At 37.0% G+C, this 25247-nt stretch overlaps 1 protein-coding gene across 1 annotated transcript in view; it reads left to right on the top strand.

Moving 5' to 3' along the window:
• Window positions 1-23879, top strand: part of LOC126967766 (prestin) — a 48160-nt gene extending 24281 nt beyond the window's left edge. Inside the window, exons 5-17 of the mRNA XM_050812446.1 lie at window positions 1026-1089; window positions 3157-3233; window positions 3989-4153; window positions 4886-4990; window positions 6975-7108; window positions 8985-9147; window positions 10449-10529; window positions 10819-10982; window positions 11621-11701; window positions 12774-12897; window positions 16337-16513; window positions 17732-17858; window positions 19078-23879. Of these exons, the coding sequence (XP_050668403.1) occupies window positions 1026-1089; window positions 3157-3233; window positions 3989-4153; window positions 4886-4990; window positions 6975-7108; window positions 8985-9147; window positions 10449-10529; window positions 10819-10982; window positions 11621-11701; window positions 12774-12897; window positions 16337-16513; window positions 17732-17858; window positions 19078-19223 (1608 nt within the window). The 3' untranslated portion in view covers window positions 19224-23879. The remainder of the gene's footprint in view (window positions 1-1025; window positions 1090-3156; window positions 3234-3988; window positions 4154-4885; window positions 4991-6974; window positions 7109-8984; window positions 9148-10448; window positions 10530-10818; window positions 10983-11620; window positions 11702-12773; window positions 12898-16336; window positions 16514-17731; window positions 17859-19077) is intronic.
• Window positions 23880-25247: the final 1368 nt, after the last annotated feature.

The raw sequence follows: 25247 nt of genomic DNA, 5'->3' as shown, positions 1-25247 counted from the left end.
TTAATATTGAAGTTCTCCTCGTGTGGAATTCAAAATCTGCAGTCCGTTCTTCTCCACAATGCCACCGGTTCGATCATCACCTGCCACGTAAAAATCTTACTTAATTTCACTATCTACGCCGACTAGCCCTTCAGACCGAAACACAATAATGCTCATATATTACTGCTTCACGGCAGAAATAAGCGCCGTTGTGGTACACATAATCTATCGGGCATCCTGTGCAAAAGAGCCTCCCTGGTAAAAAGACTGTATGCCCCTCCGGCTAGTAAGTGACCGTTTCAGTACGCCAGTGCTGGATTTAGCAAGCGCGGGGCACATAGCAAATTCTATTGAGAGGCCCTTGGTCTTGTCTATATGAAAGTATTAAAAATTTAATACTTACTCAATACTTTTTGTATTTGGTTAATTTTTGTTAATAACTTATAGCATATATAGTATATATTATAATTTACCTTCTTCTTCTTTTTCATGACACTCTTGGTCATTGTCATCACGAAATGACATCCTTTGGGGCAGATGTGATTCGCTTTACGATCTTCACCACTTTCCCATGCTGGCTGACAGGCTGGTACTGTCGTTCAATGGACTGCGAACAGCAAACTTAATTTGGTCGTTCCATCGCATGATCGACCTTAAACGCCCTCTGGTGCCCTCAACTTTTCCCTGCACCAAAATGATGGGCTCACTCTCGCACCGGGAGACGTGTCCGAAGAACTTCGAAAGAATGCGACTCTGTACTAACACCGAAAGGCGTTGTTTTATGCTTCGTTGCTGGAGAATGGAGTCGTTGATACGAATCTCCCAGCATTCTCCTGCAGCATCACATCTCCAGAGCATCAATTTTCTTTTTTTTCGACTTGTCGCAAATTTCACGTCTCTGAAAGACAGTACCACGTATACTTAACTTCCCACAAAACCTAAACGGAGGGGAAAATGCGGGGCTTCGTTTTACGCGGGGCCTTTAGCAATTGCTACTCTTGCTACGTAGAAATCCGGCACTGTAGTAAGCTCATTTGATATTTCAGGTTGTGATGCAGCACGCAGCTCACCCGGACACGATATCAGTGTCAAACGTGACTGCTGTCGAAGGTGAGATCTTACTTCTAATTCTGTAATCCTTAACTATTTTTTATTATATTTTGGGAAGGAAATCCTTTTTTATTTTTTACTTAAATAAGGGACGAGACGAGCAGGATGTTCAGCTGATGGTAATTGATACGCCTTGTCCATTAAAACGCAGTGCCGCTCAAGATTATTGAAAAACCGAAAAATTCTAAGCGGCACTACAACTGCGCTCGTCACCTTGTGACATAAGATGTCTTATTTCACGGTACGGGGTGAGAGGCGAAAAAAATTTAAGATTTTTCCCCTTAGATCATTTATACGTCTAGATGGATTGTGATAGCTGTGAAAACGTCGAAAAAAATAGAGGTTGACAGTTAACCTTTATTTTGCGCAATGCACGCACACTAACACAAAGTGACATACAAATCGCGAGCGTCAGACGTAGCTTGCCACGCACACTAAAGTTATATTCCTGGCCTGTTTTCATTGGTTGTCTATCAGAAAGAGGCCTCGAAAATAATTTCAACTACTTTCAAGTCAGGTTTGCTGATTAATCTGATGCGCCAGATTATTTATTTACTTATTTATTTTTAAGAAAACTTACAGCTATTTACAACTATGTCGACATATTGGATTTAAATAACAATAAACCATTTACTAGTTTTCACATATATGATTCTAATTAGATTAAAAATTACTAGAGTTACGCGATTTTATAATCTATTACATTAGTTTAGTATAGAATTAATACTTATTTTAAGCTTATTTTAGTATTTTCCACGTGGTCCAAGATACCGCTAGAAGTTTACATTTAATTTAATACCTTCTTAATATATATAAATTACGTGTCACGTTGTTTGTCCGCGATGGACTCCCTAAACTAATGAACGGATTTTAATGGGGACTACTTCATGGAGTGCAGTTTAGTCTAACTTGAGAGATAGGATAGTGTTTATTTCGATTTGGGACCCATAATTATTTTTATTTTCAATATTTGTTTTGTATGGACATATTTTGTATGAGAGAATGTATTGACGCACGGTTTGACAGTTCTGCTGTGAAACCATTTCATCATAGCAACATGGAGCATATTATGTTACGAAATAATTCTCGATGTTTTGAAATATTATTGGCAAGTTCCTATAAAACAGTATTTTTCATTTTCTACTGAACGTCTGTCGGGTCAGCTAGTATAATTATATAATAAAATTACAGGTAATAATAATATTATAATTAAAGTTAACATTAAATACTTACTTTGATAATCAGGGGAGAAAGTATGTTGAGTTAATTTCACAGCATCATGACGTACGGTATTTTGCCGTGGGGTCATGCTACTGACATTGATATTGTGTTTGCTCTGCAAAAGAGAGCTATTCGTGCTATATATCAGCTTGGTTAGACAGTCATTGTCAGAACATTTATGAAAATTTAAAATACGTTCGCATAAATCGTCACCTTTTTGCTCTAAATAGTGATTTTCATTATTATAACTTATATTATAAACTAGAAATAAGGGATTGCTTGTAACTAATTCTAGTAGGCTTCATAAGATACATAATAGATTTAAGGGAAATGTATACGCTTTTATAATAAAGTCCATGTCGCTGTTCAGGCATTATCTGTAAATAAATTTAAAGGATGTATTAAAAATGGCTCTCTCGTAAACCCTACTACTTCACAGCTGAATATCTGAGTGATCGGATAGCCTGGGACTAGATTATGATTATTTTATAACAATAACAGTATATTATTTTATATTTTATTACAAATAGTGCAAAAAAAGAATGCTGGGAGAGTTTCTTGCGCAGTTTCTTTTTCTCATAGAGCGCCACTTGTTTCCGAAGCGATGGTAGCGTTAGAAATGACATTCAAAATTAATTCTAAAGAAATAGATTTGAGAACATAAATGCCTTTTATGGGTTATGAGGGCGATTATAATATAACACTAAAAACGTTATCAGTTAAAAACAAAACAACAGTTACACAACCCTATCAGCTTATTAGTTTTGGTACACAGTTCAGAGTCAGTATTAGCTTCATAATACGCAAATATATCAATCTCATTGTAACAATAAATTTAATTTCCAGATGTAGATCAAATCGTGTTACAATATACATCTCTTCAAGTTCTCTGCACGCTTACTTTGGCCGTGGGAATAATACAGGTATTTTTGTTTGTATTATTTATATGAAGAACATTATATCATATATATCATCATTTAAAAAGAAACAATTCAAAACGCCAAAAAAAATATGAGTTCAGGTAATGCCGCTATAGATTATGTATATTTAATAAAATAGGCCCCAGATGCGAGCCCTGGAGTATCCCAAAAGAAAAAAGACTATATCTCCTGTGTACAACTTATATTTAAATTATTTTAGCTGTTTTTTATAGTTTGTGCAAAGTGTTATAATAGTAAGCGAAATTTTATATTAAGGACATGCATTCAAAACTTTTACCTGGTCTGTGTTCAAAATATATTGCACCATTGTAGGCATGGCTTAACCTCGTGTTAATCCGTTTTTCAAGAGCGATAGTTGTCAAGTATCACATTATAAATACTAATCTTATATATGTCTACTGCAGCCAGCAGTGATTGTTTGTTTGGTTCCTCAAGGAAGTATTCTTGGGCCATTTCTATTTTAAATCTATGTTAATGACATTATTCACATTATGAAATACGAAATGTATTCTCTTTGCGGCGACATTTCCATCGTTGTGGTTTTTGTCAAAAATGCCTCTATAACAAATAAATCGCTCGTGGCTCGACATTCTCAACTACGACTTTTACATGTTACGGGCCAAATCTGATTGATAACAGCGTTTAAATCGGAATAAAACAGCGTTCACTGAAGATAGACCCTTAGATAAAATATAGGTCTTTCACTTTTTGTAACGCGCTTATGACGTATGTTCCAGGTATTGATGTGGGTGCTTCGGCTCGGTGCGGTGTCCACACTCCTATCAGAGCCCTTAGTGTCAGGGTTCACGACTGCTGCATCCTTTCATGTCTTGGCTTCACAGCTCAAGGACTTGTTCGGCATCAAGCTACCAAAGCTTGGAAGCAATTATAAAGTTGTAATGGTATGTTCTTATGAATTTAAATATTTGAATTAGGTTATGATCGAGTGCTAGGATAAGGGACTGATTATTTTATATATAATTTCAAATTGTTTCTATGTAATATAAGGATTGAAGATTAAATTAGTTATTGTACTATCCTACATCTATCTCTAGCAAAAAAAAATCAAGCTGATTGTAGATGAATTGATTATTCAATGATTCGAGCCGCTCGTCCTTGGATGCTGTAGAGCTGGTACTGGAGATCGCTCGCCCAGAGGTGAGAACAGTACGCTTTGTGAGCCCGAATATCCGATTTATATCACTATATATATTTGCCACTACAAACGTTGGCTTAAAGTGAAGGATTGGTAATTAGTCCATGTCTTGCAAGTTGCCAAAGAACTGAACTTTGCTCAATATATCAACGCCGTGTATTCTGATAAAATCTGTGGCAGTTAGATCAGTGCTCTCGGAACGAGAGAGATTTTTATGCGGAAATTCAAATATTTTATCCAAAATAGGATTGAGTCACATATTAATGGTCTAAAACTTAAATTCTTCTTTTAATGATACTTTAGGACCTAGGTTATAAATAACGCGAATAGCCCTCTTCTGCAACATTAAGATGATATCGACATCAGCGGTACTGCCTATGAACCTAATTACTTCCCCGTTTGTCTTTTTTTGTTTATGTACTATGACGTCATAACATAAGATATTTGTATTTTAATGCTATAATTCTTTTTTTTTCAGACGTTGGTGGAGATTCTAAAGAACATTGTAAACACCAACTTGGCCGCTTTAGTTATATCAATCATAGCGTGTACTGCCATAGCCTTGAACAATGAACTACTTAAGGTAAGTTTACCGTGGGAGGCTCCTTTGCATAGGAAGCCGGCTAGATTATGGGTACTACAACGCCACCTATTTCTACCGTGAATCAGTAATGTGTAAGCATTAATGTATTTTGTTCTTAAGTCTCAAGGTGACGAGCAAATTGTAGTATCGCTCAGACTGTTTGAGTTGCGTTGTAATGGGTAGGGCTTATGTTATTACCATCAGCTGAACGTCATGCTCGTTTCGTCCCTTACTGTCATAAAAAAGAAGGTCCAATTACAAACATACATACAAACACACATATACACCACATCTCCCCTCTGGGTAGAGGTAGGTGGGAGAGAAATTTCGGTCTTCCGTAATCACTGCCATCTGTGCCGTTTAATAAGTTAGCTAGGGTTAAGGGCTCCTTCGTTGGTCTTGGGTAGCACATTTTACAATAAAATACCAGACACCATACTAGGACTCACTGAGCACAAATTCAAGAAATATATTAACGGTTGTTTGACAAAGAAGGCTTACTATAGTATAGTAGATTATATAAAGAATAATGATGCATGGTTCTTGTCTGGTTCTGCGCAGGCCACCTAAAATTTGTATAATATTACTAGCTGACCAAACGTTGTATTGCCATATAAAATATGATTCTCAGACCAACCAAATATATCGTACTACAATAATCATTATATTCGATTGTCATCTTGCAACTCTATTGCGTATCTGTGGATGGAACAGAATAAAATCGCGATACAAAAATAGGTGTCGATCTTAGACGGGTGAAAATTTGAAGTTGTACGTATTTTTTAATGTTGGATCATAATAAAATAAAAGTAAAAAATTTTGTACATAAATTAAAAAAAATGTTAAAGGTGAACAACCCTTATTACTTAGGGGTATGAAAAATAGATAGTAGCCGATACTCAATATGCATATAAAATTTGGTAAAAATCAGTAAAGCCGTTATGTTATTGTCACTCCGTATGGTGAATAAATATATTTCTTTTCTCTTCCATTTCCCATGGTCTTGACAAACTTATCTGGCTTCATCCACTAATATCAAATCATTCATACGAACTCCCCAGCTTGCCCCTCAAGTTGAATTACCCGACCGATTTTTTTTTATTTAAATTGCTATTGCTACATGCGACTTTGATACGAAACAAATAATTGAAGTACTAAATTATCACATGCACCTCGTAGGGCATAGCATAGAACAAAGAGGGGCAGATATCAAAAAAAAATTCACTGGTCGAATAGGTCCCTAAAATCTTCTCGTCCAAAATACCTCAGTCTCAGAGGACGAAGGTTTTTAACCAGTGTGTGTTGCCAGTGATGACATAGGGAACACAGACGTGGTCGCTAACTATGGGCCTTATGTGGAAGCACATTGTTGCTCAGAGGGCAATGGAGAGGGCTGTGCTCGGAGTTTCCCTACGAGATTGAATCAGAAATGAGGAGATCCGTAGGAGAACCAAAGCTACCGACATAGACCAGATGGTTGCGAAACTGAAGTGGCAGTGGGCAGGGCCGCAGGGATGGACGTTGTGGCAGTAAAGTCCTCGAACGGCGACCACGCACCAGAAGACGCAGTGTTTGTAGGCCCCACAAGATGGACCGACGATTTTGTCAAGATCGGAATAGGTTTAATGAGGGCAGCGCAGGACCGATGGTCATGGTGATCTTTGGTGGAGGCCTTTGTCCAGCAGCGGACGTCTTCCGGCTGAAATGATGATGATGATAATGAATCATTAATGAAATATTAACTTTTTTCCAAAAGTAACTTCTTCTAGAAACTTATGAATTTTTTAATAATGGTTTCGGTTTCTGTTCTAGTTATTATAAATTTTCATTGACATTAGGTAGGGACCAGAACTGTGTATGTGTGTTATAACAGAGCGCTTTTTTAAAGATAGTCGAGTTCTCAAGTTCTAAGAGGAGTTGTCAAATCTAATTTGCTTTATTTGTTTAAGTAAAAAAAATACATTCATTTTTTTTTGTCTTTTAGCCGTGGGTGAGCAAACGGAGCCGTGTGCCAGTGCCTATAGAGTTACTCACCATAGTTATTGGAACTCTAATCTCTAGGTTCTGTGATCTGAAGGGCCTGTACGGAATATCGCTGGTGGGGAATATACCTACTGGGTGAGTAATTTAACAGAAATAAAAGTTCGTTTGCCCACATTTCGCGCGTGTCAATATGCGAAATACTACGGTCTAATGCGCGCTATTTTCTCGTACGATTATAATTTATTTGTGAATTTCGGCTAATGTGATATTCATGTTTTCTGTATACTTATTTTGAGAATTGTATAAAATAGGTATGTTTTACGGCGCCTTTTCTGCCTTGAAGTAGTAATGTGTAAGTATTAGTGTGTTTCGGTCTAAAGGGCGTCGTAGCTAGTGAAATTACTGGGCAAATGAGACTTAACATCTTATGTCTCAAGGTGACGAGCGCAAATGTAGTGCCGCTCAAATTATTTGGCGTATCAATAACCATCAGCTGAACGTCCTTCTCGTCTCATAAAAAAATCTAGAAGATTGATTTCTAAAGAAAGTAATTTAAAAATAAGACATATTTATAATAAATCAATCATACCGATTTAATAACTATATAGATTCTTAGATTGAGCAAAGTTTAATTGATATTAAAATTTCTTTCTTATATTTGCTTTGTCACTTACATCTCGTATCTCGTTGAATAATGAGTGCATTTAGAAAAGCTTGCCATATCTAAGCCTTTCTGTCTAGATTACTGGCCTAGTGATAAGGCAACGTAGATAAAAATAATAATAATGAAAGATTATAATAAAAATGATTTAATATTATAAGCAGGTGTCGTTTTTCTGTATTCAGAGACTCAGATTAAAATGTCACTGTAGTATCTAATGACGCCGCTAAAGACCAAGCGAGCCTACTAGACGGTCCGTCATTTATTACCAGTAAAAGCTATGCTAAAACTATGTAAAGCTATGCTATGCTATGTAAAACATTTTTTTTTAACGTGCTTATCACTAGATCTACAAGTCAGATTTCAATAATACTATATTTGTGTATTATAGCGAGATATGTGAGGAATAGTAGCCGAACCTATGACCTTTACGCTAAAAAAAATATATAAATATAAATTTATATTTAATAATTTTATGTGCAAACATTTGTATGATGAATATGGATGTTTATTTCCAAGTCATGGATGTTTAGATGTATTTAGTAAGTATATTGTATTAAATATATAGCACAGGCTATGCCTAATTTGGGGCAAGATAATTTTTGTGTGTCAATATTATTATATCAAAAAATCTCAGCCGTAAATATTTTTTGTAAGTTATTCGGCAGAATAAATGCTGGAGGACTGTTGGATTCGCGTGTGCTTACCTGATGGTTTTCTATAAAAACAACATTATAAAAAATTTCAATCCTTACTTAATACAAAAGTAGTTCGTGATACTATACTCCAATTTGTAATAGTTACCTAAGTCACAATATAAGATATACAGGGACGGAGGGAACTGACCTGGTAAATGCTGGTATTCCTCTGCAGCCTCCGGGGGAATCAAATTGGCCTTTATATAAATCCTTTCTTGTTCTTTTAGTTCGTGTTTGGTGGTCAGGTCTGTTATCACTGGTGAGGTTAGTTAGGTGGCGCGTCCGCCATTAAATTATGAAAATACGCGAGTCGCGGAGCGCTGCGCAAGCATGTGAGCTCATGATCCACCGACAAGTGAGGGACGAAGTAGGGGGAGGGTACGTTACGTACGTAAGTTGAGAGGGCACGGAGTGCGGAGTGGAAACAAGAACTTGACAACTGACGGTGACACTGACAGTTACAAGTTCGCTCCGAAATTAGCAAATGAAATATGGCGCCAACACAATAGGTATTTTAAAACTCGAATTTATTAAATGAGGGTAAAGTCGCGGGAGACAACTAGTTGACTTGACAAATCCCACCACCTCCCTATACAGAAAGGGACTCTATTTCACCCCTAAGAGGTAACTAATCCCCCCCTTTGTATTTCAGGCTACCTTACCCTGAGGTGCCTCCGCTAGAGTTGTTACCAAAGATATCTCTGGACGCGTTTACGATCACTATGGTCACCTACACCATTTCAATGTCTATGGCTCTCATATTCGCATCGAAAGAGAAATATGAGATTGATGCTAATCAGGAACTGTTGGCTCTGGTGAGTAGAGAATATTATCTTCTAATCCCTCAAAAATTCAAAGATATTTATTGTTACCCGTAGGACACAAGGTGCCACTTGGGTTACTGTAAATAATAAAAGAACCAAACTTACATTAATGAATTTACCTATGGCAGTTCATGGCAAAACTTAATATTGACTGGGAAAAGAACATTAATACAATTTTATTTTACAGGCTAGAATAACATGTTTTACAACAAAAAGGGACGAAGCGAGTTGAGGTTCAGCTGATGGTAATTAATACGCCCTGCCGCCGCTCAGGATTCTTGGAAGACCTCAAAATTCTGAGTGGCACTACAATTGCGGTCGTCAATTTCACTAGCTACGGCGCCCTTCTGACTGAAACACATTAATCCTTACACATTACTGCTTCATGGCAGAAGAAGAAGGCTTCTATGCACTGGATGCCGGCTAGATCATGAGTACCAAAACGGCCCCTTTTTCTGCCATGAAGCAGTTATGTGTAAGCATTATTGTGTTTCGGTCTGAAGAGCGCTGTAGTTAGCGAAATTACTGAGCAAATGAGACTTAACATCTTATGTCTCAAGGTGACGAGCGCAATTGCAGTGCCGTTTAGAATTGTGGGTTTTTTAAGAATCCTGAGCGGCACTGCATTGTTATGAGCAGGGCGTAACAATTACAATCAGCCGTACGTCCTGCTCGTCCCGTCCCTTATTGTCATAATAAAAATCTCACTGCCCTTATCGCGGTTGCCTCTAACTGGTGCTATAATGACCAATACAGCGCACTAATTTAATTAAAGGATTTTTAATAATAATAATATTAAATCATTTTATTTCAGGCTACATGGCCCATAAAATAAATACCTTTTAGTCTAACATACATATGATACATAACTTACATCTACATCACATTTTCGCGGCGATGTGAGGTGCGGGTTCGGTAGCTTCCGGCGGTCGGCGACGTCCGCGATACTTGCGAAACATGACCCCCTTCGGCCACAGCTGCACGTCCAGGAAGGTTGATATATGTTCTGTCGGGACGCGAACAACAAAAGAGTTGGAGTCTACTGCGTGACGCGTCACTAACTTTTCGACCCCCAATCTTGTCTTCTCCACCAAGTACTGAATAATCTCGGAAGCTTTGGTGGTGTGGTGAAAGCGAAAGACGTAGATATACGTCGCTGGGATTACGGGACGCAGGAGCTGGTTCTGTCCTATCAGTGCTGTGCCACATTGATTATGACTAGGAGGCCTCCTCTTCTTCCGCTCCACCTTAATGAAGCCATCCCTTTAACTATCATTGTTATTACTTTGCAGGGTGCTAGTAATGTGTTTGGTTCCTTCTTTTGCTGCGCGCCTCTTTGTGCAAGTCTGTCAAGATCATATATACAGTATCAAGTAAGTAAATATACTGAGATTAATTTATTAAGAGTAATGTAAATAAATTACTGGGCAAATGAGAGTAACATCTTTTCTCAAGGTGACGAGAGCAGTTGTGGTGCCACTTAGAATTTTTGGGTCTTTCAAGAATCCTGAGCGGCACTGCATTGTGATGGGCAGGGGTCCGGTTCCTGTCGTCCCTTATTTTTATAAAAAAAACATGTGATCATATGGGGTATAGGGTGTAAAATGCATCCACCTTAATTGGTAGAAAGCTTACGAGTATGATGTAAATAATGAATTCCAGGCGGGTAGTAAGACTGGATTGACGTCACTGACCAGCGCTATGCTGATCCTGTGCGTGCTTCTGTGGATCGGGCCGTTCTTTGAACTGCTGCCCCGAGCTGTGCTGGCTTCCATCATCGTCGTGTCGCTGAAGGGGATGTTCTTGCAGATCAAGGAGTTGGCCAAGTAAGATTACATTTAATCTTTACTTACAATAAGTCATCATCATCATCAGCTGGAAGTCGTCCACTGCTGGACAAAGGCCTGCCCCAAAGATTTCCACGACGCTCGGTCCTGCGCTTTCCTCGTCGAATGCGATCCCGCGATCTGATTGAGAGCAGCACAAAACCGATCGTCGTGGACATCTTTTGGGGGAGGCCTTTGTTCAGTAGTGGACATCTTTATGGAATAGGAGGACAAGCGAGCGTACGGGTCACCTGGTGTTAAGTCATCACCGCCGCCCACATTCTCTTGCAACACCAGAGGAATCACATGAGCGTTGCCGGCCTTTAAGGAAGGTGTACGCGCTTTTTTGAAGGTACCCATGTCATATCGTCCCGGAACCACCGCACAAAGAAGCTCATTCCACAGCTTTGTAGTACGAGGAAGAACGCTCCTTGAAAACCGCCACACATCCAGATGGTGGGGATGATATACTAACTCGTGGCGTGTCGTGCGAAGGTGGAATTCGGCGGCAGGAATCAGGTTAAACACCTCTTCGGAACACTCCCCGTGATAAATGCGGTAGAAGACACACTTCTTCCGGCTTAAATGATGATAGACTGATTTTGTGCGTCCGTGATTAATTGTTGATTTTGTTACAGATTCTGGAAGCTAAGTAAGCTGGATGCAGTCGTGTGGTTGATTACGTTCCTCGTCACGGTTCTCGTAAATATTGACATTGGGTAGGTATGCTTTTAAATTCAGTTTATTGAGCCTCCGCTATTCAAATTAAAAAGTTTATTGTGTAGAAAATTTCATTTCAGATGTAAAATACCTACATTAAATCACTGATGTAATACTTGCTCTGCCAGATAATATAGCAATGGAATTGTAACTTTTTTTATGCAGTAATGTTATTTGTGTATGAGTTTGAAAGGCGCGATAGCTGGTGAAATTACTAGGTAAAGTTTCATAAACTTAGCGAGTTAATTCTTAAAGTGACTAAGCGTTTTGACATTCTGCAGCTCACGGAAATGACACTTATGAATGTCAAAAAATGAATCTACCGCTACTTCGTAAAGGGTTGAGCTAATGAGAAGAAGTAGTGAGAAACGTATTAAACGTAAGAAGTAGCAGTAAACGAAAAGAAGTATAAAGTCCCCGACTCCCGAGTTGTTCTTATCTAAGATATTACTTCGGTGTGAAGCTCTGAGGATTGGTTTCATTTTTATTTTATTTTTCTTTTGAATTGAGTAGAAAGGATAAAGCGAAATAGGCAGTCTATTTTCTGCAGAACTGAGGTTTACACATTAAATGGGTTTTGACAAGATTCATTGTCGCGTCATGTTGAAAAAAGGAAGGTTAATCTTGACCAAATACCTACCAAATGTAAATATTGATATAAAATCATGCGCATTGTAATTCTTTAAAAAAATTTATTTTTACACCAATCCAATAATCAGTGGGAGGCTCCTTTGTACAGGACGCCGGCTAGATTATAGGTACCACAACCGCGCCTATTTCTGCCGTGAAGCAGTAATGTGTAAGTATTATTGTGTTTCGGTCTGAAGGGCGCCGTAGCTAATGAAATGACTGGGCAAATGAGACATCTTATGTCTCAAGGTGACGAGCGCAATTGTAGTGTCGCTCGGAATGTTTGGGTTTTTCAAGAGTTCCAGATGGGCACTGCATTGTAATAGGCAGGGCGTATAAATTACCATCAACTGAACGTCCTGCTTGCCTCGTCCCTTACTGTCATTAAAAAAAATCAAAGTCGTTTACTTGTATGTTAAAATAAAATCAGTATTATTTCAGTCTGGGTGCTGGTATCCTGGCAAGTGTCGGCGCCTTGTTTTGCCGGTCTCAGAAGCCTTACACCTGTCTTCTTGGAAGAGTTCTGAACACCGATCTTTACTTGGACATCAATCGATACAGAGCGGTAAGTGGTATTTTTTATTTCACATCAGGCAAACATTTCTCCTTAATTCATCATTTATACGTTTCCATATTCAAATTCAAATATTTTTATTCAAAATATGATGTGAAATCACTTATTCAAAGTCAAAAACTACCACCCTCAGACCTGAGAAGAACGGGCGCAACAAACTCAGCGGGCTTTGTTTTTTCATCGAAAAAATATGTTCACAAAATAATATTGTACAATTATTATTTAATAGCCTGAGGGCGGTCAATCCATTCCCAATCTGTGGTATCATTAAGAAAGTCATTTATATTATAGTAACCTTTACCACACAATCGATTTTAAGACTGTGACAGCAGCTGTGAAAACGTCGTAAAAAATTGAGATTGACAGTTAACCTCTATAACCTGAGAAGAACGGGCACGGGACACATGTAGACACGGACTAGTAAAAAAAGAAGGACTCCGCGCCGTGGTATTAGCAAGTAAAGCACCTTTATGCTAGTGTGTGTGAGGTTTCGGGGTATACCAGTTACACAATTTTTTCTCCCTTAAATTAACATATATCTACAAATACTTTTATAGTAGTGTTTTCACAACGCACGACGGCATTTCTAAATATTTTATTGCGCAAACTGATCTGTCACAGACGATGGCATCTCATAATGGCGGCCGATCGGCTTGTATTAGTGTTATGGCCCAAAATGTTACTATACTACTATGTACCCAATATACTATCTACCGATAGAGATAAATAACTACCTTCTACTGTCAGTAATTAGCTGTCATTAATCTGTAGCTGTCCCAATATACCCGATAACTCATTCTTATCGCCTTATAGTGGGACGCGTGAATTGCAATTTCCATACACACTTCTATCGCTGGTAACGTATACGTCGTCCCATTGACACACAGCGTGTGTGCGTGAGTTACCGTCGATAAGTTTATTGGGAAAAGTCAACGATAGTTTCAATTTTTATCTCAAGTAAGAGATTGACTGAATATTGGGAACGGCCGTAGGTGTGTGCGTGAGTCTATGTATTTACACGTTTACGGCTTGTTTGGTAAGACAAATAATACAACATAACACTTTGAAAAATTTATTGATTTGTTAGCACCACTACTTCGTTTATCGTATCGAGTTCCTCGTCAGTTTTTAACGACAGGATAATGAACTGCACACAACACATAAACAGAATGTTCAGATAAAGAAAGATCCACCATCTTGTCGAGTCTAAAACACCGACCTGGTATGCATGAGTGAACGGATACCGTTTGTCTGAGAAAACCCGCATTTCATGGCTCTCTAAAATCAAATTTACGTGAAAATGGTTCCATTAAATTGCTTTGTTATGCTTTGTACACTGAAATATTATTTCTGTTTTGACATTGAAATGAAAAATATGTCAAACTTTTTCGAATTTTTAAATTGCTTGAAATGATTCTACTTATACGGCCTTATCATTGACCTGTATAAATACCACTGGACAGGCTGTTCCTTAAGTTTGACAGATATTTTTGTTTGCATATTTTAAGGGCCACTCGCGAGCGTCCAGAGAACTAATTTTTTTTTTTCTTTTTATTTAATTAAATTGCGTTATATGCGACTTAGTTAAACAAAATTGTAGAACTAAATAATTGTAATAAGGCATAGCTATGAACATTCAAATATATTTTTCCTCTAGGTATTCATTAATAGAATTTTCCAAAAGTAACTTTTTCAAAGAGGTTATGAATTTTTTAATATTGGTTTCGGCTTTTAAGTGTTCTGGTATCTTATTATAAATTTTAACTGACATTGGGTAGGGACCGGAACTTTGTAATGTTAATTTAGAGTTAGTTTGCTTAAGATTATTTTTAGAGGTAAGTTGTACCGTATAAATTTTGACGTATAATACAAATGGCTGCGAAGGAACGTAGAATACTATGAAGTATTTTTTCATTTGAATTAATTGAAGGCATTTATTTTCTCAAAATTGATTCCTTTAGAATTCTTTTTGATGTCATTTCTAATATACTAGATACTACTACCGCTTTGGAAACAAATGGCGCTATGAGAGAGAAGAAGCGGCGCCAGAAACTCTCCCAGCATTCTTTTCTTGCGCTCTTTTCAATAATAATATACAATATTGTACAGTCATTTCTATCGCTATAAAATAATCATAATATTTTTTTATCGTTTTCCGTGTTATAGGTACTCGTACTTCAAGAATCAACGTTATAAAGTACACATTTTTTTGTAAATAGTTTCCCACCATCTAATCGATGTTTGCTAAGGTTGTCATCACTAGTTTTAGTACCGCAGACTCTCGCTACATGGCCAACAGCGCCAAAATGGCGAATATCAAACAGGCACAAAAGCACTTTGACAGCCGCCAGTCCAGTGGTATATAGTAGAGGTCAGTGGGCCTTACAAATAAACTTGGAATAATGTTGTACCTTGAGAATGCGAAGGTGCAGAGTTCAGCATTCGTACAGAAATGGCAATTTTTTCGACTTGGCTAATAGAAATACCACATAATTGCTTTATTTGCACTGAAAATTTTAAGTATTATATTGATTTCTACAGTGTGTTGCTCAGCGATATCTAGTTCTATTCAAATAATCTTTATTCACTGTAAAACTTTATAAGTAATTTAGTGCAAGTCAGGATGAAGTACAAAAGTTACAATAGCATTCAAATGAGTATAATGTTCATTAACAATAAATTTAGAAACATTATCTATCAACTATCTTTATCATTCAAATAATCTTTCACATTATAATGTGCCTTAAATGGTATTTTTTTACGATACATTAACAATTTTTAATTGGTAATATTTTTATATAATTTGGGAGTTTATTATAAAAATGTAACACAATCCACATAAACGGTCTCACAAATAAACTTGGTATAAAGTTATAAAGTACTAAGTATAAACAAAGAATATGCAAAACGTTTACAATATCGCTGACAACACTGTCGATACCATGATGATTCTGAAGTTTTCCGAATGTCAAACAGACTAACAAATAAACGCGGGAAACGTTTTACGTCCGAATAGATAATTTATACGTCTATATAGACTGTAACAGCTGTAAAACCGTGGAAAAAAATTGAGGTTGACTGTTAACCTCTATTTTGAGCAATGCATTAGCTCAGTTGGTAAGAGCACTCGGACGGAACCCGAGAGGGCGCGGGTTCGAGTCCCGCATCGTTCATAAATTTTGGTTAAAAAATTTAATCTGTGTATTTTATCGCGATTACAAAAGCACATGTTATAGTTCATGTTTTCATTTCTATCTGCACTCCCGGAGTGCAACTGTTCTTTTTCTTTTCAAATCTAGAATGTTCTAGCCGTCACTGTACTCTAAATTTTCGCACCAAGAACGTTTTATTTCAATCAAAATAATTTATTTTAACCAAATTGACATATTCATACTCAAACCTCTAAAAATATGTTTTTTTAACTTTTCAGGCCGAAGAGATTCCTGGTATCAAGATATTCCACTACTGCGGAGGTCTGAACTTCGCGAGTAAGAATTTATTTCGGTCGACACTCTTCAGAAAGATCGGTTTGTTGAGGCCCGAGGTAAACGAAGACGAACTTACGAAGAGTGACTCCTACGAGTGGGACTCTAACATCTGCTCCAGGGTTAGTATTAATTTTTTACTAGGTATCATTTCAAATACTCGCTTCCTGCGGGATCATGTTTTATGCGCTTTTTGGTCTTACAGAAAGTATAATTACGAACCTAATACTTTTTTTATGAAAATAAGGGACGAGACGAAAATGACGTTCAGCTGATGGTAATTGATACGCCCTGCCCAACGTTGCAGTGCCGCCCAGGATTCTGGAAAAACCCCAAAAATTCTGACCGGACTCCAACTGTGCTCGTCACTTTGAGATAAAAGATGTTAAGTCTCATTTGCCCAGTAATTTCATTAGCTACGGCGCCCTTCAGACCGAAACACAATACCGCTTACACATAACTGCTTCACGGCAGAAATAGGCACCGTTGTGGTACCCATAATCTAGCCGGCATCCTCTACAAAGGAGCCTCCCACTGGTAAAACTAATGTGTGTAAATTATTATAAACAAACTGTTTTATACGAATTTGCCAATAATATTTCATAACATCAAGAATTATTTCGTAAAATATGCTCCCTGTTGTTATAATGAAATTGTTTCACAGCAGAACTGTCAAACCGTGTGTCAATAAATTCTCTCGTAGAAAATATGTCCAAACAAAACAAATATTGGAATTTAAAATAATTATGGGTCCCAAATCGAGATAAATACTATCCTATCTCTCAAGTTGGACCAAACTGCACTCCATGAAGTACTCTCCATTAAAATCCGTTCATTAGTTTAGGAATCCATCGCGGACAAACAACGTGTCACGTAACTTATATATATTAAGATATTAAGATAAGATATATGATATTTCCACTTATGTCCCTTTACGATATCTCGGTAACTGTAAAGCCTAGAAACTTCTTTGCCAGAAATTTTCTTTTCGTGGAGTAGAGGAAGAACGAAATTTTGCGATAAAAACCTGACAAAACAATTTGTTATGTTTTTAAAGTGATAAACCTTACTTCTGTGATTAACACACAAATTAAACTGAAAACAAAATTTCCTAATATGCAAATATTTCGGTTGAGCAGGTTATCAACTGTAAAGTAGATCCTGTAGATGAAGCCACAACCTGAGAGTTGAACAAGACAAACAAGATTTTATGACAATACGTCACTCGAACGGTGGGCTCAGTTGGGAACAGCGCTCGCACGGAACGCGAGTCCCGCATCGTTCATAGAATTTTCTCTTCAGTTTTATTTGTGTAACCTGACAAAATTTTAATTTTCCAGATTCAGTGCGTCATAATAGACGCCACGGCTTTATCGTACGTGGACGCACCAGGGATCAAGAGTTTGGTGTCAGCTCAGAAGGAGCTCGTGGCAAATCAAATTACTGTGCTTTTAGCGGGCGCTAATGGTAATATTACCCTATTTTATGGGAAATTATTTAACGCTAGGGTTATAATAATAATTGTTATTATTCTTTGAGTTTACTCCTTAAGAATCGATTTTCATATAAGGTATGAGAAAAATATGGAGAGTAAAACCTACACATCAAATGGGATAGTAACGTTTTTGGTGCGCATCATTTCTTGCGCACCTTTCACTTTTCATGTGTGTGTGTGTGTGTATATATATATATATATATATATATATACTTGTGTGTAGCAGTATAATATGTAGTATAGTATACCTATCAGGGTGTGCCAAAATGTAACTTCCTTGAAGGACCTTTTAAAAGTTGAGTTCCGCTTTTAACAGGAGTTGTGTTTGGGCATTTCCTGACATATTTTGAGCGTTAATGATTAATTATTACGTTTTTATTAGCTTCTGCTGTATGTCTGTTTGTAACCGACTCCATTGGACTTGATTTTGTTTAGTACCTGTTCAAAGACAATCGTTCTTGAGCAGTAAACTCCAGTCGTGTGTGGTAGCTGACATACACACCTTTTTTTTTAAATACGGTGTACTTACATTAAGGATTGATCTCCGCAGCGTTCCAACTAGATACCGCACTACCTAAGAACAATAGCTTTTTTATTAGGGCAACTATTAGATCCTTGTGTGCGTGACATCTTGACATATAAATACAAAAAGAGTCTTACATATCGCGAGTGTTAAGACGTAGCTTGTCACGGACACTAAAGAAATAAACCTGGCCTGTTTTTTTATCGGTTGTCTAGCTGCATGAAGCTCTATCGAGACCAAAAAATTATCAAAGAAATAAACTTAGATTAAGGATTGGTCTCCGCTGTGCTTCAACTAGATACCGCAGGCGTAGTCGCAAAGTGCGGCAACTAATACTACGCCCAACTGGGCGTTCTCGAGCCAGTCTCGAAGAATGTGTGACTTTCACGTGCCACATTTTCTGTTAAACTTTGCTAATAATTGAAACTAAAATGCCAGGTTGCGTAGTAAAACTTTGTAAATATAATAACACGAAGCGTATGTTACAAAATTTGAAAGATGCCATTGAGTGTCAAGATGCCACGCACACAAGCATCTAATTGTTGCCGTAATAAAAAAGCTATTGTTCTTAGACAGTGCGGTATCTAGTTGGAGCGCAGTGGAGACCAATCCTTAATCTTAGGATATGAATAATATTATATCGTTTCGAACAATTTTTTTGTGTTCAGGTCCCGTGCTAGAGATGATTGAAACATACAACTCATTGGAAACAGAACAACTTCAACTGGACACATTCCCTACCGTGCATGATGCTGTAGTGTACTTCAAACTGTTAGACGCTAAAAAGGAGACAGCAATAGCGATTACCTCGTGATTTTTTTATGAGATTTATGTAAATGTGCAATCAATATGTTTATTTAGAACATACCATAGATAATTTTTACATCTAGACTCAAAAGATGTCGAAAAAAAATAGAGGTGAACTGTTGACCTCTATTTTCGCACACTAGCTGTAAGTTACGTCTAGACGTATAAATTATCTAAGGAATGTACAATGAAATATATTAAAAGGCTGTAGCTATGAGCTTTTACAGCAGATCAAAAAAATATATTATATTGGCATGTTAGTTCTAGATGCTTCTACCGTGTGTGGAAGTAATAAATACAATTTGTAATGTTTCAAAGTGATAACCCTCACTTCTGGGATTAATTACACCAATTAAATTTAACGACAAATTTTATGAACGATGCGGTACTCTTCCACTGAGCCAACCGTTCGAGTTTGTTTAGATTTGGAAAGAGCGACATCTCAAGTCAATTTCCGAATATGCAAATATTGGGGTTGAGCAGGTTATCAACTCTAAAGTAGATCTTGTAGATGAAGCCACAACCTGAGAGTTGAACAAGACATCAAGATTTATGAACTTTACATCACTCGAACGATTGGCTCAGTGGAAGAGCGCTCGCGCGGAATTCTATAAATTTTGTTTTCAAATTTAATTTGTGTAAGTAATAAATACCGCATTACATTGTTTTCCTCTTTTTAATTGGGTCATAATCGCTAACTATGGGATTGTTACCAAACAATTTGTCGAGTTATAGAGTTTTATACATACAAATGATTTAAGTTTTCTTTAGTGTTAATTCCGCTGGCACGAGACTTTGATTTTGATGAGATGATTTGATGAGATTTTGGCGAGACAACACGTCCCGAGGATGCCTCGCGTAGAGGCGAAACACGTGTCGAATTGTTTAAAACAAATATTGGCGGAATTAACACTAAAGAAAACTTAAATCATTTGTATAATTATGGATTTCCGCAAAGTAACGCCTACTTCAATAATTTTTTTTTAGAGTTTTATACTTATACTTGAGGTATTTATTGAAATACTAACTTTTTATCTTTGAGGATAATTTTCGAATAATCCACTTACAAACTGCTGTTTCCGCTGCTGGCAGCGGTCTTCATATATATATATTATATGAATATATACAGCGTATATCCCTTGTCATTGTGGACAGTCTCATTAATAGTATTTCTCTGTAAACTTTAATCTCCTATTTCATCTATGCTCGAATAAATGTTTATAAGTTATTTCTTATAAGTGTCTACATACAAAGATCATGGTTTTATCTTCGATAGTGACGAATTTCCATACAGACTGCAATCCCCTATTTCAGCCCCTCAATTATTTTTTTTGCAATAAAAGGTAATCTCTGTACTAAATTTTATTAAAATCGATTCGGTGGTTTAGGCGTGAAAGCGTAACCAACAAACTTACATTCACATTTATAATATTAGTAGGGATTTGCAAACATTGCTGCTCAACCTCTGATCTTAACATAAGTCGTTTTGTTTACAAATGACGTATGTAAAATACGCTCGAGGAGGTCTATTACCAAAATCGAAAGCTGATGTTTCGGTCCGACACGAAAGACAGAACTTCGAATTAAATCCTATTACCTACGTACGGCGCCTATTTCTGCCGTAAAGCAGTAATGTGTAAACATTAATGTGTTTCGGCTTGAAAGGCGCCGTAGCTAGTAGACTAAACATCTTCTGTCTCAAGGTGACGAACGCAATTGTAGTGCCGCTCAGAACTTTTCAAGAATCCAGAGCGGCACTGCATTGTTATGGGCAGGGCGTATCAATTGCCATCAGCTGAACATCCTACTCGTCTCGTCCCTTATTGTCATAAAAAAAAATTTCGGATCCGAATACTGCGGAAGGATTTCGTTTCGGAACAATAGATATAACCATAGAAAGTTGTACTTAGTTACAATCATATTAATGTCAAACAACGAAAATGTAAATGTCAAGTGAATTTTGGAACAGGATTAAAAAAAGACTTACCCCCTTATTCACAATAGTCTGCTAACTTAAAGCATTACTAAATCTCACTCTGTCTTCTTCTATTGACCTAAGACAGAATGAGAAAAAACACTCCTAAGCGGGCACTCAAAATAAGATCAGAACCTCTAAAACCGCCTTGGGTCTAATTTTTTAAGATGGAAATTCGAGAAAGAATTTATTTATGAAACCACGGCTGACAGCCCGTGAGTAATGTCTCCACACTCGTCTTGCGATATGTCTCCCTCAAGTTTGTCATGTCTCTTCGACACACTATTCACCACGGTACACAAGTACCATATTTTCTGTTCGTTATGTGCTATACATACCTAACGCAATTCACTATAACTTCATCATTCCACCTTCGCACGACACGCCACAAGTTAGGATATCATCCCCACCATCTGGATGTGTGGCGGTCCTCCACAGTGCGGTTTTCAAGGAGCTTTCTTCCACGTACCACAAAGCTGTGGAATGAACTTCCTTGTGCGGTGTTTCCGGGACGATACGACATGGGTACCTTCACAAAAAGCGTGTACACCTTCCTTAAAGGCCGGCAACACTCCTGTGAAGTTGCAAGAGATTGTGGGCGGCGGTGATCACTTAACAACAGGTGACCCGTACGCTCGTTTGTCCTCCTATTCCATAAAAAAAATATCAAGTTTTTCGAACTTTCGTGACAGTTTTTTTGCATGATAAAAATGTTGTACTTAATAAAAAAAAATTGTACTTAAAAAGCCAATAGATTTTGTACTTCTTGAAGAACTTTGCCCACCACTTTCACCACGACGAGTACCTATTCGTGCCAACAAAATAACTTCTCTTTTTGGAATCGCAAACGTTCAGATATTTATTAAATTTGCATATTTACTTCAAGATAACTGTGAAATAATGAGATTTAGATTTAGAGTACAATAAGATTTGTTCCTATTATAAACACAGTGTAATATAATATAGGTTTTTATATTATAAATGTCATCATAACTAGTTATTTAAAAATTATAATTGAATACCTACTTATTTTTTTTAATAATTTAATAATAAATTTATTCAAATACTTACGCACTCGTGAGAAACCTATTCGATAATGCATAGTGTCGGTATACAACACGCATATGTGAATCAGCTGTATAAGGGATGTATATGGGAAGCGCAAGGTTTAAGTACCTATCTATATATATAAAAATGAATTGCTGTCCCTTAGTCTCGAGAACGGCTGGACCGATTTGGCTAATTTTGGTCTTGAATTATTTGTGGAAGTCCAGAGAAGGTTTAAAAGGTGAATAAATAGGAAAATGCTGCTAAATTAAATAAAAACAACAAATTTGTTTTTGCTTTGATGTGTCCATACATAATTTCTATGAGAGAATTTATTGACGCACGGTTTGACAGTTCTGCCGTGAAACAATTTCATTACGACAGCAGGGTGCATATTTTACGAAGTAATTTTTGATGTTATGATATATTATTGACGAATTAATATAAAAACATTATTTTATTTATTATGTACAGAACAACGTCTGTCGGGTCACCTAGTTTGTAATAAATCAGTGCGGATGAAAAATATAAAAAAACATGTGTTTATTATGTATGTTTATATAACATCAGTATAGCATGCAAACCCGACTCTAGGAAAAGATAATTTTGCTGTCAACGACGATCAGCCTAACTAAAGCTCGAAGTTAAAATCTGTCTTTGCCGGATGCCGGCTGGATTATGGGTACCACAACGGCGCCTATTTCTGCCGTGAAGCAGTAATGTGTAAGCATTATTGTGTTTCGATCTGAAGGGCGCCGTAGCTAGTGAAATTACTGAGCAAATGAGACTTCACATCTTATGTCTCAAGGTGACGAGCGCAATTGTAGTGCCGCTCAGACTTTTTGGGTTTTTTTTATGAAAATGAGGGACGAAACGAGCAGGACGTTCAGCTGATGGTAATTAATACGCCCTGCCCATTACAATGCAGTGCCGCTTAGGATTCTTGAAAAACCCCAAGTATTCTGAGCAGCACTACAAATGCCGTCTCCTTGTCTCCTTGAGACATAAGATGTTAAGTCTCATTTGCCCAATAATTTCACTAGCTACGGCGCCTTTCAGACCGAAACACAGTAATGCTTACACACTGCTTCATGGTAGAAATAGGCGCATTTTTCAATAACCCTGAGCGGTACTGCATTGTAATGGGCAGGGCTTATCAATTACCATCAACTCAACGTCCTGCTCGTCTCGTCCCTTATTTTTATTTAAAAAAAAAGCAGATTCGTGCCATGTGCGATAACGGCAAACATATTCGTGACTCGAGAGATAGTTGGGTTAAAATACGTTTAGTGTTTACAAAAGAAATTACAAATCGTTTTGGGCGTTTTCAAAATCCGTAAAACACCGTCCGTAGTAGTCGTAGAACTATTTCTATGGTAGTTTACTCACTAGATCCGGCTTTGTCATCCGTATTTCTTTCCGTCAACCGTAGACTACACCGGACCTTATTTCACGGGTTCGGATCGGATTCGGATCGGACTAGTGCGAAAGCGCTCATACTGTTGTCAATATTACAAGTGCCTACTTAATGTTAGTGTAAGATGAATTAAATGAAATGATGTGATATTTTGTACCTAAGATGAAAACAATTTGTACTTTTATAAGTACATTATTGTTTTAATAAATTGTTATTTGAAATAATTATTGTTTTATTATTCTTTTTTCGAATTAATCCACGAATAGCAGAACTGTGGTTCATTTGACATGTCCCAAGGCTAGATGGTAAACAACTTCAGAAATATATGAAAAAAGATACATCTCATGTTCTTTAGATATTATGGTATTAAATAAAAAAAGCAGATTTTCTCCATTTTTTAACGGATTTTTGTTTGTTTACCCTCTATTTTGAGCAATGCACGCACACTAACTCAAAGTGTCTTACAAATCGCAAGTGTAAGACGCAGCTTGTCACGCTCACTAAACTAATTTTCCTGGTCTGTTTTCATCTTGACGTATAAATTATCTAAGAATTATACGTCTAGATAGACTGTGACTGCTGTGAAAAACATCGAAAAAAATTGAGGTTAACAGTTAACCTCTATTTTGAGCAATGCACGTACACTAACGAAGCGACATACAAATCGCGTGTGTAAAACGTATCTTGTCACATACACTAAACCAGGCGTGATTTTATCGGTAGCAAGTGGCTCTAAATGCTAGACATAAAAAATATCTGAGTTTGCAAGTGCCATCAAAAGTTGGCGCATTTATCCAGGATTCCAAAATGGTACAACACTTTTTGGGTTAATACTAAAAAATGGGTAAAAATATAAAAAACTTGAAGTAATCCTATTTTATGCGAATCCAGGTTACTTAGCAAAAATGATTTTGATTCGCAAAAACTCTTTGGCGGTCCTTTATGGCAAAATTATACCGCGGATAAACTTACGAATTAGGCATAAAAAGCATTTATTTTCTGAAAATGTGTTCCTTTATATTATAACATATATAAAATAAATTACTATATATTATAACACTAGAAATAAGGGATTGCTTGTAACTAATTCTAGTATGCTTCATAAGATATATAATAGCTTTAAGGGTATATGTGTATACACTTTTATAATAAAGTCACAGCCACTGTTCAGGCATTATCTATAAATAAATTTAAATGTTTTTTAAAAAAATGGCTCTTTCGTAAATCTGTATTACTCTGCAGCGGAGCTTAGGGAGAGTTTCTTGCGCCGCTTCTTCTCTCTCAGAGTGCGATTTATTTCCGAAGCGGTAGTAGTGTCTAATATACTAGAAATGACATTAAAAAGAATTCTAAAGGAATCTATTTTGAGAAAATAAATGCCTTTTTACGCCTAGGTTCCTAAATGTATACACTTCTATAATAAAGTCCCAGCCACTGTTCACGCATTATCTATAAATAAATTTAAATGTTTTATAAAAAAATGGCTCTGTCGTAAATCCTATTACTCCACTGCTGAATATCTAAATGATCGGACAGCCTGGGACTAGATTGTGATTATTTTATAGCGATACAATATTGTATATTTTTATTGA

Source organism: Leptidea sinapis, chromosome 13, assembly GCF_905404315.1.
Source record: "Leptidea sinapis chromosome 13, ilLepSina1.1, whole genome shotgun sequence".
NCBI classification, from domain to species: Eukaryota; Metazoa; Arthropoda; class Insecta; order Lepidoptera; family Pieridae; genus Leptidea; species Leptidea sinapis.
The sequence above is the reverse complement of the archived record's forward strand: the minus strand, read 5'-3'. Positions and strand labels throughout refer to the sequence as shown.